This window comes from Buceros rhinoceros, unplaced genomic scaffold (assembly GCF_000710305.1).
Source record: "Buceros rhinoceros silvestris isolate BGI_N320 unplaced genomic scaffold, ASM71030v1 scaffold3377, whole genome shotgun sequence".
In the NCBI taxonomy this organism is placed as follows: domain Eukaryota; kingdom Metazoa; phylum Chordata; class Aves; order Bucerotiformes; family Bucerotidae; genus Buceros; species Buceros rhinoceros.
Genome location: NW_010420267.1, coordinates 17,380 through 34,633, shown reverse-complemented (window position 1 = coordinate 34,633; position 17,254 = coordinate 17,380). Strand labels below are relative to the sequence as shown.

The 17,254-nt window shown below is 41.9% G+C and overlaps 1 protein-coding gene across 1 annotated transcript; it reads left to right on the top strand.

Annotated features, from left to right (window-relative positions):
• The first annotated feature begins 706 nt into the window (after positions 1-706).
• GPA33 (glycoprotein A33 (transmembrane)) lies at positions 707-11,796 on the top strand. Its single transcript, XM_010139230.1, has 7 exons — positions 707-740; positions 6,080-6,231; positions 7,150-7,360; positions 7,927-8,085; positions 10,313-10,426; positions 10,942-11,065; positions 11,715-11,796. Exons 1-7 carry the CDS (start codon positions 707-709, stop codon positions 11,794-11,796), a joined length of 876 nt encoding a protein of 291 aa, XP_010137532.1.
• Positions 11,797-17,254: the final 5,458 nt, after the last annotated feature.

Genomic DNA, 17,254 nt, shown 5'->3' with positions numbered 1-17,254 from the left:
CAAAATGGGAAGTTTTGGCTAATCCAGGACAGGTACATACAGCTGTTGTACAAGCCACACACTGAACAGGCGGCATAAGAACCTGGGTGAGATGTATCTCACATATTTAGATTAGCCATTAGTCATCAAATTCTCATAAATTACATATTCTTAGAGGTATTTAAAATAAATGGGGTCAGGCACCTCAGCTTCTCAAAGCCTGGATGCAGGCAGCTGCCTGCATCATTGTGACAGACCTCAAATACCTTTTTAACTCTGGCCCTAGGCTCCCTTAATAAATATTTAAGGGACTTATCCTCCCCTAGTTACATGCGTCACTTCAGTTGTTGTACTGTACAATGCCCGTCACCACACCCTTCAGTTTGCCTCCTCTCTTGCTTTATGTACCTGCATGTTAAGAGAAACTGGGAAGGGCAGTTTAACTTGGGAAGAAAGTTCACAACTGAGGAAGGAGTTCACAAGTCTTTTCTCTGCCTCCAGGCAGAGAGCAGTAAGTGAAGTGAAAGCCTACTGGTGATCTAGCTTGTCATTCTGGCTCTCTGGCTGAGAGGGGAGTGGCAGACCAGACGAGAAGCACTTTAAAAGAGACTGAGGAAGTTAACTGTGAAGCAGCTCTTCAGTGAAAGCCAGTTACTTACCCAGCCACCTAGAGGTTACAAGAAAGAGCATCTTGAGGTGAAATAAAGGCGAGATGAGGACGATGGCAATGAAAGGACTTTGGCTGTTCGTTTTCAGTGCAAGTGAGTACTAATTTGGTTATATCCTCAAGGGCTGGGTAGAAGGAAACACCACTACAAAGTCCGGGTATTCCAATGGTCTTCGGAATGCTCTGTGCGTTTCTGCTTTGTTTAGTAAAAGTTCCTTCATGTTTATGATCAGGCAGGTGTGTTTACCATCTCTGTGCTGACTGTCCAGACTCACAGGCATCTCCTAAAGCCACAAGACACCGTTAGGAACAGGAAAAGAATGCTATTCTTCTTGAGGCTGGAAAGTATTTTTTAAAAACAGTTACAATGGCTTCTGTTAAATACATGTTTATCTCTGAAGAAACTTTTTCAGCTGGAGGTGGGAAAGTCCTTGTGTTTTGCTCTTTTATATATCTATCTGCATGTAGCATACATCTCCAGAAGTCCAAATCCTGCTGTTTATATGTTCCCCAATACAACTTGTGATCTCTGTATATTATGGACACATCAAGGGGATGCACAATGATCCCTACTAATGTATATAAATCAGCCAGCTTGCCCTTGGCCTTCCTCACAGACTTGTCCTTTCTTATCCTGCCTTGCAGAGCCTGCAGTCTCAGTAACACTGCTTTTTGACCTGTCTCATTTTCTCATACCAATGCTCCTACACCTTCTTCTGGACTTCAAAGCTATGACCATGGAAATTACTTGGGTTTCTTACCAAAAATCCTGAAAACCTCACTTCAACAATAAGATCCACAAGAAGGAAATTCACAGTTTAATAATTAGAAAAAGTGGATGTGCTCCATATGCAACAAAAGTGACTTGGGTGGTGACGATTGTTATGTAAATTGTGTAATACCATTGATATTCATTCTCCTTTTTCATTATTCTCACCATACATGCTATCCAATTATAGATGGGAAACTTTTCAGAGCAGAAATATATATGTTGGGTGAAGCTCTTTTTGCCTGTTTGGGCAGGACTCAAACAGTAATAAGTCAGTGTTAAAATACTGGCCTGTGAAAATCTTTTGGAGAAGGTTGTTTCCTGCACTGCACCAGAAAGGAGAACCAGTGTAGCACATGGCAGTGCAGTTTTCAGATGCCAGAGCTGCCCTCCATGAGCTGCATCAGGATCTTAGCATAGGGTGACTTCTCCTGCTGTACAGCTTTTCACTGCAGTTACATGAATTACTGACAATGTGAACTTTTTGCTGAAGGAAAAGCCCCAAACATTCATTCAGAATCAAACAAAACATCTACTTCTACTGCAAATTTCACACTGAAGAGCTGTCCCCTCTCCCACTTTGGTATTAAATTTCAGCTAAATTCTGAGGTAAAGTATTGAGGGACTAAAAGAGCATTTCCTTGTAAAAGTGAAGTAAAATATTTCCACCTTTTCTACTTTTCTCACTAGCCAAACCTACCAAGAGAAATCAGCAATAATAATTTTACTTGATGAGAATCTCAATTTTTTCAGCAAATGAAATATTCCTCTAATTGTTTCCAGCTCTATTAATTGCCCTTCACTCTGTTTTGATTAACTCAGTAAGGAATCTGAAAGCAGACATGCCAGTTTGATTTTCTTCTTCCTTTGTACAAGTACAAATGTTTAAGTTGAGCAGAGGGAGATAAAACCTTTCTCAGTTTCTCAGAATGTTATAAACATACTAATTGATAACACACAAAAAAGTAATTCTAAGGCTTAAATCTAGGTGATGCCATTCCTATAGATGTAGTAGTATACAGGCTATTTGTCCTCTTTCCATTTCTGTTGTTCTTTTAGAATTGGCTCTCCTCTCCCTTCAACCATACTTTGAATAGGTTCTGTTTTTTCAGGAAAAAAACCTGAAAAATATACTCAAATTTTTAGACATGCCGATTGTAACTAGCTGGCTCTTGGTGACTTTGTGGTGACATGAAATGTGATGAGAAGGGGGAAGGAGGAAATCGGGACGAGTAAATGGCGTCCCAGAATGAAACTGTGCCGTTTCCCTGAGAGCCAGAAGGACCCCTAACAAGGGAGGAGTGGAAGCCAGAAAGAGATGTCACGGGTGAAAAACAGGAGAGCATCAGAAGAATTCGGGCATTAGGGTGACAGCAACAGATGAATAAGCAGTCTTGCTTGTTATGGGCTGTCTCTCCTGTACGTAGTGTTTGGTTTAGCTGTTCCCTGACTCTGCACTGAAGACATGTTTGGAAAAAAACAGAGATCTCATTTATTGTAGGATTTGAGTCATCCAACTGGAAGAAGGAAAAGCACTTGTGAGAGGAACCCTTAGGGTTGGGCTTCTCTGCCTCAAGGTGGAGTTAATGACCTGTCAGTGAACTATGGACTGGTGGAACCAGTTTCTGAGCGACAAAAGTATCAAGAGGAACTGGGTTTTGCTTCATCTCCTAGTACAGGTGGTGGTGCTTTTCACCTAAATGCAGGAAAGGATCTCTATCCAGTCTTGACAGGCAAGGAGAAAGCTTTCTTACATAGAGGTCACCACGAAAAATCTGGTCACAAAGACCCTGGGGCTACGCAAACACAGCCCTTGCACTGGTTGCTCGAGAGCAGGGAAAAACCTGGGAGTGGCTGCAATAAAACCGTGCTATAAATACTTTGCCCCACTGGTTTCCTTCTCATAGCTGTCAGCATCTGTAAACGAATTAATCCCCAAGAGAACAGAAACCACTATTCCCACGTCACAGAGGAAAGACTAAACCACACACTTCACTAATTAACTGTGCAAGACCACAGAACAACTCAGTTAGGGGATGGGGAATGCAGGAAGATCGGAACTTCAGCTAGAAGCCTCCTGCTCTGGTTACTCGACTTCTTTTTCTTACCGGGATGCTAACAAGCACAGATGGCAGTCTGCTGGAAGTGTCTGAAGCTGCTTTTAAAGACAGCTGTGGAAGGGAGGGCACCCCTGCCTGGCACCAAGAAAGGAAGGGTGCAAGGGAGGGAAAGGTTTAGCTGCTGTGAAAATTTCCATCAGATTCCTTTCAGGAGAGGGAAGATGCAGCAGTTCTGGAAAAACAGGCCATTTCTGAGAAGAGACTTGAAGCACTATTTGCTGTGGAGAACAGACTGGATCCAGGAAGCCGTTACAGAAGCTTTTTGTCCCAAGGAGGAGCAGATCCACATGCCAACTGCCCCATGTTACCCTGCGCAAGTACCTGAATTGCTACCAGCAGATTGCTAGCATAGAGTCAACAAAACCTTTTGGGTCACTGTGCTGTTATTTTCTAAAGAACACTGTCATTCACTGCTGCTACGGTCAAGGATCTAGTAGTGATCAACTTGCCAGCGGATTACTCTTACTGATCTAATGTCTGTATTGTTTTCCTGTATAAAAAAGCATGTATTCACAGTCAGTTTGCAACTTAAGGTGGAACCTAGACATCCTTTTCTCTCTCTTACACGTCACACTTCCTCATGGATCTAATCTGACACAGATACGGCAGTACAAGGACCCAAAGCTTGCTAGATAGCAACTTTCCAGTCAAATCCTCTCTGGGAAACAGACTCAGCCTGGATCTTCTGGAAGCCAACATCCACCACCACACACAGTGTGCCTCTCTCAGGGACAGCATACATCGCAGCCCTCTTCCACTTTCCTCTTACTGGACCATGTTCCTCTTTGACATGGGAAAGCCTCTGAGGAGCACTTCCTCTCCTGCCTCCCTGCACTCTCTCTAAATGTTTTCAGATTTAGATTTTTTCAAATTATTGTTTGGTGCCTGTCCTGGTTTGAGCTAAAGCTTCCTTGTTTTGGGAAATGGACAAATAGAATTATTCCATGTAGTACAATAATTCCGCATTTAATTGCCCAAACGGAGTCAGGTGCAACGTTACGTGTTAAGGTTACAAAAGCAGCAGGCAGGGGGAGGATCCTCCTCTTTCGGCTTCCGCCCGCTTCACGAAGGTTTGGCCCTGCTGCTGCTCTGCTGCCTGACCTAGGCCCGGGACCCGAGGGCTGACACCCCCAGAGCACCTGAGGATCACAGACCGTGAACTGTTACTGCCGTGAGTCTCCTCTGGAATAGGGTGAGACACCCGAAGCTCCCGGCTGCTCGTGCAGGGAGCTCTCCGGAGCTTCCTCCGCCTGAGAGCAGTGGGGTGTTCTCCCCGCCCCCTTTCCCGGCGCGAGAGGGACCCGACCCGGCCGGAGCGAAGCGAGGCTGCGCACGCCTACTGCGCTGCTGGCTGCCTGCCGACAAACCGACCTTGAAAAGAACAGACTGTGTAAATCTTTTCTTCTTCGGTTTTTTCCCCTTTGTCTCTTTTCTGGGTTTGTGTACATATACACAGTAGTCTATAGTGCGGATTTATTGTATTAAAAGTTTGTTTCAGTTTCCATAACGCGAAACCGAGGCGTGAATTTCTTCTTTCCCCTTAAAACCTCTTCTGTCTCCAGTGAGACAGAGGAGAATCGTTAAGGAATTCGAGGGGTTGTTTACGTCGGCCCTCGGCCCTTAACAGTGCCATAAAAGAAAAATAACCCACAACAAAAATCACACAAACTGCAAGAAGAAAGCAGGTGTTTTTAAACACAGGTTCTCACAGGCATGAAGGTCATCTACAGCAGGGCAGAAGTAAAACTCCAACCCAATTTTGAGAGTAATTAAGACCTGCTACTAGTTAAGATATGATGAATTAAGCATCAAGTCAAATGGAATATAGTGTACAAGAAACACCTACCCTGCACTCTGCATGCTTCACCAGGACACAGAGGAATTTCTGTTTTATTCAACTCCCAGCTATTCCTGTGCTCCACAGGCAAGGAGCTACGGTTCTTAAAAAAAGATGACTATAACCCTACTAATTTTTTAAAATTAATAGCTATTTTTCTCTTGTTTCTTTCAAGCTCTCTTTACTTTTCTAGGTTTTTCCTCTTCAGGGCATTACATGAGCACGTTTTGATTCCCTAGCACAAAATGTCACTTCTGTATGGACTTGGATTGAGGCAAGTTATGTGACAGCTTTCCTGATGCCTGAAATTTGACAGTATCAAACTGTTAGTATAGCCTGAATCCTTAAGACTGCTGATGCACTTGTATTATCTGTTTATCTGTCTCCCTCCATACATTTAGAACTGTCAAAGGATGTCAGTCACACTGAAAGAGGGCTCAGGAAAAAAAAAAATCTTTATAAACTCCATAGCAATGTATGTTCAGGTAAAGAAGAGGGAAGTGAGGAAAGAAAAGCAGAGTTTGGCACTTAGCCATGCTGTGCAGCAGCCTCCTATGTCAATTAGCCACAGCATACATTACCTCTTGCTCAACAGGCAATGTCATGGATGACAGAGGGGATGTGGGGTGTACGGAACATAAGAAAGTTGAAGAGACAAAATGTGGAATCGTTAATTTTGCTGACTGCAGGATTTATTCTCTTCCTAGTTCTGGTGACTGCTTATACCCTCACCGTGGAAGCACCTGACAAGAAAATACAGGTGGCACGAGGGAACAACGTTACTCTCCACTGTAATTTTAAAACAGAGGCTGCTATTGGCTCAGGAGACATTGTTGTCTGGAAGAAAATCAATAGTCCGGTAAATCAAGTTGCATAAAGAAACATATGATAGGGCATCCAAGAGGGAGAGGAGAGATGGAAGGAGGACTGTGGGTGGGAATGTGCATTGGAAGAAAAAGATTTCTTCAAGATTTTCTTTAATCTCAGAACCATGCAAACAGAAACTCTGATTCTAGATGCAATTTATCCCAAATCTATTGCATGATACTAGCAAGCCCCCACTCTTCTCTTTCCTCTCTCTTGGTGTTGCAACTGTGTATTGAGGACACGTTACTGTAGGTTAACATGGGTTTACATCTACTAAAATACATTAAATACTCAGACACTTTATAAAAAACATACGCATATTTTAAGTATATGTCTTATACACATTTTTATCTATACACATCTTTGACACTATATAAGAGGTTTGATGTTTATGATAATAGTACGTGGAGGGATTCTTGACGTCTCCTCCATTCACATGGAATATGTGAAGGTAGAGAGACCTCTAAAGTTCTCCTTGGCTTCTTGGGATTTGGTTGGTGAGAGGAGAATTAGCCTCTGGAGATCTCCTTGAAGTAACTGCCTATAGAGGCAGTTTCTTTATAAAGATCCTTGCTGGAAGAAAGCAAGGGAAATTTTGTAATTACAGTGGAATTTAACTGACATATGGATCTCCAGGAAGTCTCATGGTGTCCTGTCATGGAGAGGAAAAGTGAATAAGCTGAAGCAAAAGGAATCAGTTGTCTCTGACTTCAGATAATGCAGGAGAGGGGGATTCCAGACAGAAACCCAGAACCTTTTGATCCTGTTTTTCTTTACTTTTTGGCAAACTGGGGCAGTTTAGGGTCCTGTTTTCCAAGCTGCTCTTCTCGTAAAAGTGGGCTAATCCATCAGGTTAGCTTGTAGACCCACTCAGAAGAATCTAAGGTTGAACATTTTCTTTCCTTACCAGAATGACGCTGTCAACAGGTATTTTGATGGACTTGTACAGTATGGCCAGGGCTATGAAAACCGTATACAGTTTAGCGGTGATGTAAACAAAGGGGACATCAGTATCATCATCAAAGAAGTGACCATGGAAGACAATGGAACATATGCATGCAGCGTTCGTCTAAGGAATGACCCTCCCAGGCAGGCGGCAACCTTGGATCTTTTCGTCCTTGGTAAGCATGATGGAGGCAACACTATATCAGTTAGATAAAACGCTGTTCTACCTCTAATATCCACATTGTTTCAGATGATAGATTTTCTAACAAACAAAACCAAAAACCTTCCCAGGAAGTCATCATCCACAATTCCATTTTTGGTCTTCTCCTACAACTATGGAAGTAGGCTGGACAGCTTAGAGCACCCAACTACCTTACATACCTGACTGCAAAAAATAGTTTTTAGAGTTGTATAGTACACTTTCCCAACAACCCTTGCCTCATTACAGGGCATTCCTCATCCCCCTGTGGCTGGTCCTACACTAGTTACCAAAGGATGAGTTATCCAACACTATTAGACATATCCCAAAAAGCATCTTACAGTTCCTTCTTGGCTCCACAGCGCTAAGAAGGGAGAAACAGTACAGAGACAAGTTCACTCCAGTTCCTTTGAGAAGAAGGTGGTAGGTGCAAGACCAGCCTCTCTTCAAATATTCCAGAATAAAGACCACAGGTTAAGGAGACAGGTTGAAATAAAAAACTACTTCTGATTAATAAAATTCCTTCCTTTTTTCTTCCTTCAGTTGCACCATCCAAGCCAGAATGCAAGATTCTGGGGACAGCAGAGTATGGACACACAATCAATTTGACCTGCATCTCTCATGAGGGCTCCCCAAAGCCCAAATATACCTGGCAAAGCTTCAATGTACAAAATGAACCCCGTGTACTACAAACAACAGAAGGTACGGGAAATTCAAAAACATTAAGTCTTTGAGCTCTCTATAGATCAAGGTTAGAAGTAGTTTGAAATGCAAATACAAGAACATGCTTAAGGCTTTTCCTAGGAAGTTCTCTAAGCAGGATTGAAAAGTCATCCTCCTGATACAAGGCACACTCACGAGTAACTTAGCAGGGTGAAAAGGACTGTTACCTAAAGTAACGATGGTCAGTAAGGTTTTTGACTTCAGCTCTCACGTGGGAAGAAAGCTGGCTCACTCTGGAAGCAGCCAGAAATGATGACTTCTCAATTGCTGGGCGTAAGTGGGGCATAACATGAGGAATAACACTGAGTTTTCTAACTGATGTGTTTTTATACACCAGCTTGCTCAACAATGACCAGGTCGCTTCCTGGGACAAATGCAAACAACAGTTGGCTCTGGAAGCTACTGTCCTTCTAGAGATGACTCTTCCCCTAGAGGAAGGTGGCAGGAGAAACTGTTACACAAGCATAAAAGAGGCTTCTGATTCTTTAGGACTGTCATACAGGCCCAAATATTTTATTTGCTTTCATTTTAAGTCAGAATCTGGAAAAAAACCCCACACAAACAACTGAATTTCCATGACAGGACCTTTGGTAGAACTATTCACACAGAAATGAGCATTTAGTACTCTTTGAAGTGTAGTAGTGACACAGGACTCAGGATTTACTCCTTTAAACAACTTTGTTTCTTCCTGGTACGTTCAGCTCCAGAAAGACTGACTATCTGAACGTACCCTTCCTGGTTTAACCTATTGTAGCATTACTATGGAGGTAAATTAAGCATAATTAGGCTCATCAGGATATTCAGCACTCACTAGCCAATTCTTGCGTAAATTATGCAAAAGCTGAAATAACACCAGGGACACAAGCCTTTGGCTGGCCACTACGTGGTGCCAACACATCATGCATAGCCCGGAACATACTGGGAGTTGCCATCTTACAACAGCAGCTGCCTGCCCGCTTCTGCCGTCATCCTCTTCTTCCCTGGGACAGGAGTCTCTTCTGATCCATTTCCATCTCATTCCTGTTTTCATCAGAGTGTGCCGACTGCCACCTTCTGCCCTAAGCTGGCTGAACGCCCTGCTGTTGCTAAAAGCACTTTCTTTCTGCACTAAGTACCCATGCTAAGCAACTCCCAGTGCTGTAGCGTGTTTGGAATCCCCTTAAAAGCCACTCCAAAACTGATCCAACCCCCATTTTTGCCAATTTAACTCGTCGGTCAATTATTTTTTATTTAATATAGGAGGATTTACAGTCCAACTGTAAACTCTGAGCGTTATAAACATCACACTGAAAAAAAAAAAGTAAGCACAGACAGTATGTAGAGACTAAAAGGAAAAAAATCAAGCATGCAGCCTGTTATTTCTTGGTTTGCATGTTCTTTTACTCTCTGGCGCTAGGCGCCAGCAGAGACTCAACAGAATTGCAGTCCCATGTGGGAGCTGGAAAGACATGAGATCACAGGGAAAATAAAACAGGAAAATTACTGAAATGTATTCAGAGCCTTTAGCTTTTAGAGCAGAAATCTGAACCTTTATCAGTAGATCAGAAACAAAAAGCATGGACTACACATACAAATGTCAGCTGGAGATGTAACAAACAAAGGCTGCCTGCTTTAGCAGACAGACCTAAGCTTTGGCACGTGGTTCTGAGCTCTGTTAGGCTGGACAGACAACATCAGTAGCATAGCAATCCCACGTCACTGTACTTCTTTTCCTTCATTTATTTTCACAGCCTGCGTGGCCTCTACCAGACTAGAAAACAATTTCCCTCACATCTAAATAATTCAGATCTGAAATCCTAAGAGCTGGAGGATTGAGGAGTTGTTTGTTGTTTTACAAGCTAATTCATCAAAGCTAAATACTGGTTTTGGTCATCTTGTATTTCTCAGCAAAAACCAACACAAAAAAGCTTTCACTAAGCACACACACTTCTTTACCCTCCACACACAATTTTCTTTCTAAAAGGAATGTTCAAATGCCACACGTCCCCTGTAAACCAAACAGCACACTTCCATTTGTCCTCCCACAAATCTCACTAAAACCTAGGGACTAGCACGGCAGCTCCTGAGCAAGAAACAGCAATACATCAGCTTTAATAACCTCTCATCACTCCCACTACCCTGGGCTGGAATTGAAAGGCTGCTGTCCCCACTTCCTTCCCTGCTTTAATTCTTTTATTTTCTGAACCGGATTTGTGTTTCACAACAGGGGAACAAATCACTCTGAAGAACATCTCAGCGGATACCTCTGGCTTTTACATCTGCACTTCAACAAACATTGTGGGAAAGGAATTCTGCAACATGACAGTCAGCGTTATGCCACGTAAGAGATGGGGTTGCTTACTGGAAGAATGGTGCCGAGAAAGTATCCTAGCTAAGTGTCGAAGGATTAATGGAGGCAGTGCAGACAGAATTACAAAATTCTTCTTTCTCTCTCCCAAAAAAAAGCACACCTTTTTTACCTTTAAGACAGATTCATTATATTGGTGACAGAGCACTCACTAACTCATAAGGTTAGTTCACAGGTGACAAAAAACTGTGTAGAGTGAGATAGGCCTGAGCCCCCAAAGTCTGAAACTAAACTGTATTGACAAAGTACAGCGGTTGTTCAGATCCAGGGGGTCCTCCCCATGCCTGTCTAACTGCTCCTGCAGACTTATAAGCCACCTTGTACAGAATTCATTCCAGTTGCTGTCATCAAATAAATGTGGCTTCTCCACAGTCTGGATCTGGTAGAGTGATCTGATATCTGGTGGTGGGATTTGAAGTCCAGTGATTGTGCTGGTGTACTTGTTATCATTCTTACTGCAAAACGCTCATTCTTTTCTTCCTGTATAGCATCCATGAACATAGCTCTTTATGCTGGCATCATTGGTGGAGCTGTTGCTGCAATTATAGTTATTGGTATTTTAGCCTATTGCTGCTGCTGTCGGGCAGACAAGGACAAGGACTATGAGATGACGTAAGTACCTTTCTCTAGAGAACTAAATGGAACATATGAAGGGTTCAAGTTCTTCCTCTGGCATCAACATATGCAGTGGAAAGCACAGGAGAAAAAAGAAATCAAGGAAGTGTGCACTGCCTTCTCCTTTCCATTTCTACCTTAGCGGCTCCCATCTCTTCTCATGAAATATGCCCAGTATTACCAGACACCTTTGTGGTCTCTGGGGTAGAACCCAAACATTCAAACCTTGGAACCAAATGAGCAAGCCCAAGTCAGTCAAGAATGCACAATTATTTGATAAGCAAAGCCCTGATTGTTTCTCTGGGTCCTACAGCTGTTACTGTCTTTGCTAGCCTAAGGCTCTGTATTCAAAATTATGACTCCAAGACAGAAACCTTTGTTTATTCTCATGATGGAGACTACTAGAAGTGGGATGAGAAAAGATACACCAGTCACCCTTTTTCTACATATATGCTGGGGGGGGTGGGGAGGGGCAGGGAGGAAAAGTGCCTCATGGGCCTCACCAGCAAGACTTAATTTATGGAGTTTGGTTTGGTACATTCCCTGCTCAGCTTACAGCAGTCTAAAATCATTCTAACACAAAATCTCTTCAGTAAAATTTCTATCTGGTTTTAATTAACATCTCTACTCCTGAACAATGTTTTAGGGAGCGAGAAGATAGAAATGAACCCTCTGAGGAAAGGCCTACGAGGAATCAGAGAACAGAGGATGATGCTGAAGATGAATGAAGAAAGAAGCAGGAGGCCAATGCCATCTTCAGGATTTTCTAAAGCACAGATGCCACTGTGGAAAAGAAATCAGTCCCTCTTTCTTACTGCAAGAAGGATTTTTTTAATAATAAAACGAAAGCTAATGGCTCTGCCTTCAAGTTCTGGGCAAGAATATCCTTGTCACCCTGGGAAGAAGTGCTTGAAGTACAACGTGTACTAGTACCTAACCTCATAGCAGAAAAATGCATGCAAAGCACTGTTTCACCCAGCTGTCCAAAAATAACCAGTCTTCTAGACTTCCCACTTTCTGAAAAAAGATGCCAGTCAGGTCTATTTGGAGAACAGAGTTGCTGCTGTTTCCCCAGATCCACAGGAATTTTCAAGCTCACAACTACAAGCCACTGAGGAAGGGTGGTCTTGTTTATGGTGTTACACAAACGTAGCAGCTTACAGCACTGTCCAGTATAGAAATTACTTTATGCAGACTAAAGCAAGCTGATTATTAAGGATACTTTCTAAAACGTGTTCTTTGTATATATTATACATGCATGTATAAATAAAAATATGAAAAATGTTCACAGATGACCAATGGAAATCCCCTGTGTGGAACAACAATGCATACTAATGGAATGGATGAGGTAAGAAGCTAGATGAATTTGTAATTGGCAGCCAATAAGATCTAGTGGCAATCTACTGGCCTGTATACTCCCAGGTTCCTGAAGTTAGGAGTTCCAGCTCAGAAAAGTTCCTAAATACCAATTTTCATTACATTATCCTTTCCTCCTGACTGGCATGGGCAAGTCAGATATAGTCTATTGCTCCTGCTGCCACTTCTGAAAAAAATGTCAGTGTGAGAACACATCCATGGCAAGTACATCTTTAATCAAAAGAAAACAAGAAAAAAGAAAAAAAAAAAAGGGAGACAAGGAGGAAAAGTACCTTTTAATTCAAGACTGTAACAATTCAGTCAGAAGCACTGTACGTGCAAAATGTGACCAAATGTGGAGAGAACTCCCATCACTAGTATCTTTGGAAGAGAATGGACTGTTTGTCTTTGTCCAAACACTATCAATATAGTGTTAAAGCTAAGTAAGAGCTGTTTGGGGTTTTTTGTTTAAGGTTTGGGGTTTGTTTTTTTTTTTTTTGCTGTTTTTTTTCTTTCTTTCTTCCTCTAAAAGATGTTTAATAAATTACTTACACTACAATATTTATCCTTTCAAAGCTCTCTATCGCAGCTTTGACCTCAGGAGTTTCAGAAACTTATAACAATGCCTCCCACACGCCCTTTACCCCCATGTAGTTACTTTTAAATATGTGACAAAAATCCAAAATACAACTTAAATAAAACTCCACCAATCTCCCTACATTTGGGCAACAATTCCTAGATTTCGAATCATGCAAATCAGACCACCAGAACTGTTTTTCTCACTACCTTTGTTTTACATAGTACTGACAATAGAATTATTTATTTGTACTAATAACAACTGCAAAAAACAAAGACCAGAGTTCTTTACAAAGTACATACAACCCCAAATCTCTCTGGCAATGAACAACCTGAAATGAACAGCCTTATCAAGGTGTTCTGAGGACTGATTCCCATGCTTAATTTAGATGCGTAACAAAACACTGCAAAAATGGATGATTAAAAAGCTTTTGCATGCAGAAACTGAAGGCAGATAAAAACTGAGGTGCATAGCTCAGAAGCAGAGCTAATATGTATTTTATTCTCTTGTAACAAGCAAATATAATAGGAATTATCTAATTAGCATTGTAACCATTTTTTCCTGTGAAACAAAAGCTATTTCTTTTATAAATGTTACAGACGTTAGTCAGCATTCCTCCTTCCCTCACAAATTACATATACCCTGGGGCTGAAGAGGGCTTCTGCTGAGGGATAACAGTGTGGATTCTCTGAGATCTTAACTACAAAGACAGACCAGCAAAAGAACTTGACAATTATCAGAAGTATTTATGGCCAGTAACTAGCTCCAGCCTCTAAATCATTTTAATACTGTGCTACCTATCCCATATTCTTCACTCTTGGGATATGTGAAGCTTAACTGCTGCTTGTCAGCTGAAGACTTGAAGTAACATTTACACGCTGGTCATTTTAACCATAAAGAAAAATGCAGATTAGCAAACCTGCATTATCTGAAGAAACCGGCCACAAAATACAGAGGAGATTACATAATGACCCCCAAAACCATTAATTCAATTCTCTGTAAGCAGGTTCCATAAGAACTAGCAGGGAAAAAGCCAGAGAGTCAGACCTGACAAGCATTAAAGCAGAACTACTTGCGTTCTGCAACACTAAACTCAGTTCTACACTGGGAGATAAACTAGACAGGACTTAGAGAGAAGGCAGAGATATTTCTGTGCTGTTTATAATTGTTTCCTTGTTTTTTTAATGAGACTACATTTTGGAAGTTTTGTGTTTATCAGAATGATACATGTGGTTTTCCTCAACCAATTTGTTAAAATCAGTCAGCCAGCAATACAGATTTTCAAATTCCTATCTTACTCCAAGGTTTTCCTCTGACTGAATTAATTACTGGTGTGTCTTTCATGTCTTTTGAAACAGGAATAACTCCAAGATCCTGCAGTATACCCACAACTCTAAACAAAATTAAAGAAGCACTACTGTATTTGGGGGAAAGATGAGGAAAGCTAGCAATACTGAACTCGATTCCAAAGAATTATGTGCGTACCCAACTGCAATAGTCACTTCCCTCAAAAGGCAGGAAGTAGGCAGAAAATTAATAACCAGGCAGAAAGCTAATTTCCTACTATACCCTCTACACAGCCTATAGTAAATTACTGATTAGTTATGTTCAACTTTCACATGGAACAGTATGCGCATATAAGCTTTATCTGTGCATGAACAGGAAGAACCAGAACACAAGGCTTTAAGCCCTCACCAAACTGTTTTCCCATCTGCACAACTGCTGAGATCTGTTACCCCAAGTGGAACAATTACCACACTAAGATTTTGGTACATCGTTACTTTGCAAGATTTGCTTTGGCAAGCATACCAAGAGGGTATTTAAAAATGACCCAGTTTTCCTTCTGACCCCACCTCGACCACCTGCAACAGGCCGTTCACTCTATAATGACGCACAGGAAGGCAGCAAAGAAGTCCAGTCCATCAGTCCAGCGACCCAGTGGAAAGGAGGCAAGACAGAAATCTCACAGGCAGTTTGAAAGATTGGCTCACCCTGCACTGTTTAAAGCAATTCCGCTAACCAGGACTACACCACATTTCCCTCTTGTGTTTAAGGGGCAGGAATGTCTCCCTGGTACACTGCTCCTTCACTTCCCAGCTTTAATTCTTTCCATTCGTTTTACTTGCTTATAACATTCTGAAAGCAATATACTATACAGCTTACTGGAGGGAAAAAAATGTTCATTATTTGTTCCTAATATCACTCACTTAGCTTTTAAGAATTACTCCTATCTAGGCACTTTTCATCCAAGACCTTAAAGGCCTACTGAATGTCGCAAGCAAATCCCTAGCATTAACGAGCAACAGAACAATGAGACAGAAGTTAAAAGACCTGCAGATACAGGTCACCACAATGCAGGAGAAGCATGGAGATAAGGAGTCAGGATTCCGAGCCCTCTGATACACCCTGCAAGACAAGCATTCTCATCAACACCCTTGTTCCTATTTCACCTTTCAAGTTCCTTTTTTTATTTCGTTCCCTTCTTAGTTTTGGTGAAAAACTTCTTGGCAAAGTTGCTCTCTTTCCATCCTGACTGTACTGTTGCAAAGGGTTCTCCTTTCCTAGGTGCAGGACTTTGATTCATTTCATAAGGTTCCCATTAGCCCACTCCTCCAGCCCGTTTAGGTCCCTCAGTATAGAATTCTCCAGTATCCCTCTTGTCACTGGCCTCCATGTAGAGCATGACCAGTTTTTTTACCCACCTGGCCGTCCACCCATCTAGACTGTAACATCCCAATTTGAATACAATCATACTGTGAGAGACTGTACTGAAAGCCTTGCTGAAGTTACTACTAACCACTACTGTTCTTCCTTCATTCACAAATCTATTATGGAAAGCAACCTGGCTGGTCAGGCATAATTTAGCCTTGATAAATCCATGCTGCTTCCAGTTCCTCTCTCCTCCTTCACATGCCCAAAAATACATTCCAAGATGAGTCACTCCATGATTTTTCCAGGGAGTCCAGTGGAGCTGAGCAGTGTATTGTTTCCTAGATCACCCCTATGACAGATGACTGCAATATTTGCCTCTCACAGCTGTGGGCTTTCTGAGGTCTCTGACCTTTCAAAGGGAGAATAGCCTTGAAAAGATATCAGGCATCTTTCTCACCATCTTCGGATGCAGCTCATCTCACTCTATGGACTTGTACAAGTCTAGAACTCCCAGCTGATCCCTGAGCTGTTCTTTACCCACCATGAGTGTTCTACTCCCTGAACCTTTCCCAAGTATGGAGATCTGAGTGACCTTATTAGAAAAGACCAAAACAAAAAAGGCACAGAGCACCTCAGCCTTACTGTGTTACTCCAGCCGTGCTACTGAATTGCTCATGTGATTCAGGAACATTCCTTTTCCTTATTCAGTCTTTTACTGCTAACAAAGTCATGAAAGCCTTCTTGTTGATCTTGATCCCTTGCAAGCATCAGTTCCAGACGAGTTTTGGCTTTTCAAACACCATCCCTACAGGGCTGACTAGTGTCCGTGGATTCTTCCTTTGTAGCCCACAGCTGCTTCTACCTCCCTTACACTGCACTAGGACTAGGGTGCAGACCTGAGTTCTCTACTGACAAGACATTCCCCTAATTGATCTGCCTGCATTCCTGGACTGTGGAAGACAATATTCTTCACGAACTGCCAACCTTAATGAGCTCCTTTTTTCTTCAGAGCTGACCACCAGGGATTTCACCCCTACCCATTTCCCACATAACACTCAAAGTCTGTTCTCGCTGCCTTCTTCACCCTTCTCAGAATTTTGAGAAGTATTTCCAGTATTACAGACACAAAAGCTGGTGCTTCCACTGCTTATTTCAGGATTCAGTACAGTGCACAATTCAGAACTGATCAAACAGACAAGAGTTAATTTTCTCACAGTTCTTGTTGCTAGAGTAACAACACTACTGTTCTATTTATTTCTATCATCTGTTGCAGGGAAGACACTGAGGCAGTCTTCTATCTGAAGAAGTTCACAGTACGATGAGCAAACTGTCAAGATTAATTCCGGATGCATTGGAACTAGTACTAAATTTACTATACCCCAACATAAGGAAATTTGGAACTTCTCCCTCCTGCATTTCACTTGTTCACTAGCAAATTAGGGGAATTATTTGAAAATGGTAATTAGAGGAGCTTGTAGAAGCTTCTAAGACAGGATTAGACTAATAAAAGCATTCGCCAATATCTTTTTACTGAATTACTGCAATAAAAATTAATTGGTGGCTCCTTCTAGGGTGCAAGCGAGGGATGATAATCCTGCTGA

Coding starts and splice junctions, on each gene's coding strand:
- GPA33 (XM_010139230.1), top strand. CDS start 707: ATGAAAGGACTTTGGCTGTTCGTTTTCAGTGCAA. Junction 6,232..7,149: donor GGAAGAAAATCAATAGTCCG/GTAAATCAAGTT, acceptor TTTCCTTACCAG/AATGACGCTGTCAACAGGTA. Junction 7,361..7,926: donor CTTGGATCTTTTCGTCCTTG/GTAAGCATGATG, acceptor TTCTTCCTTCAG/TTGCACCATCCAAGCCAGAA.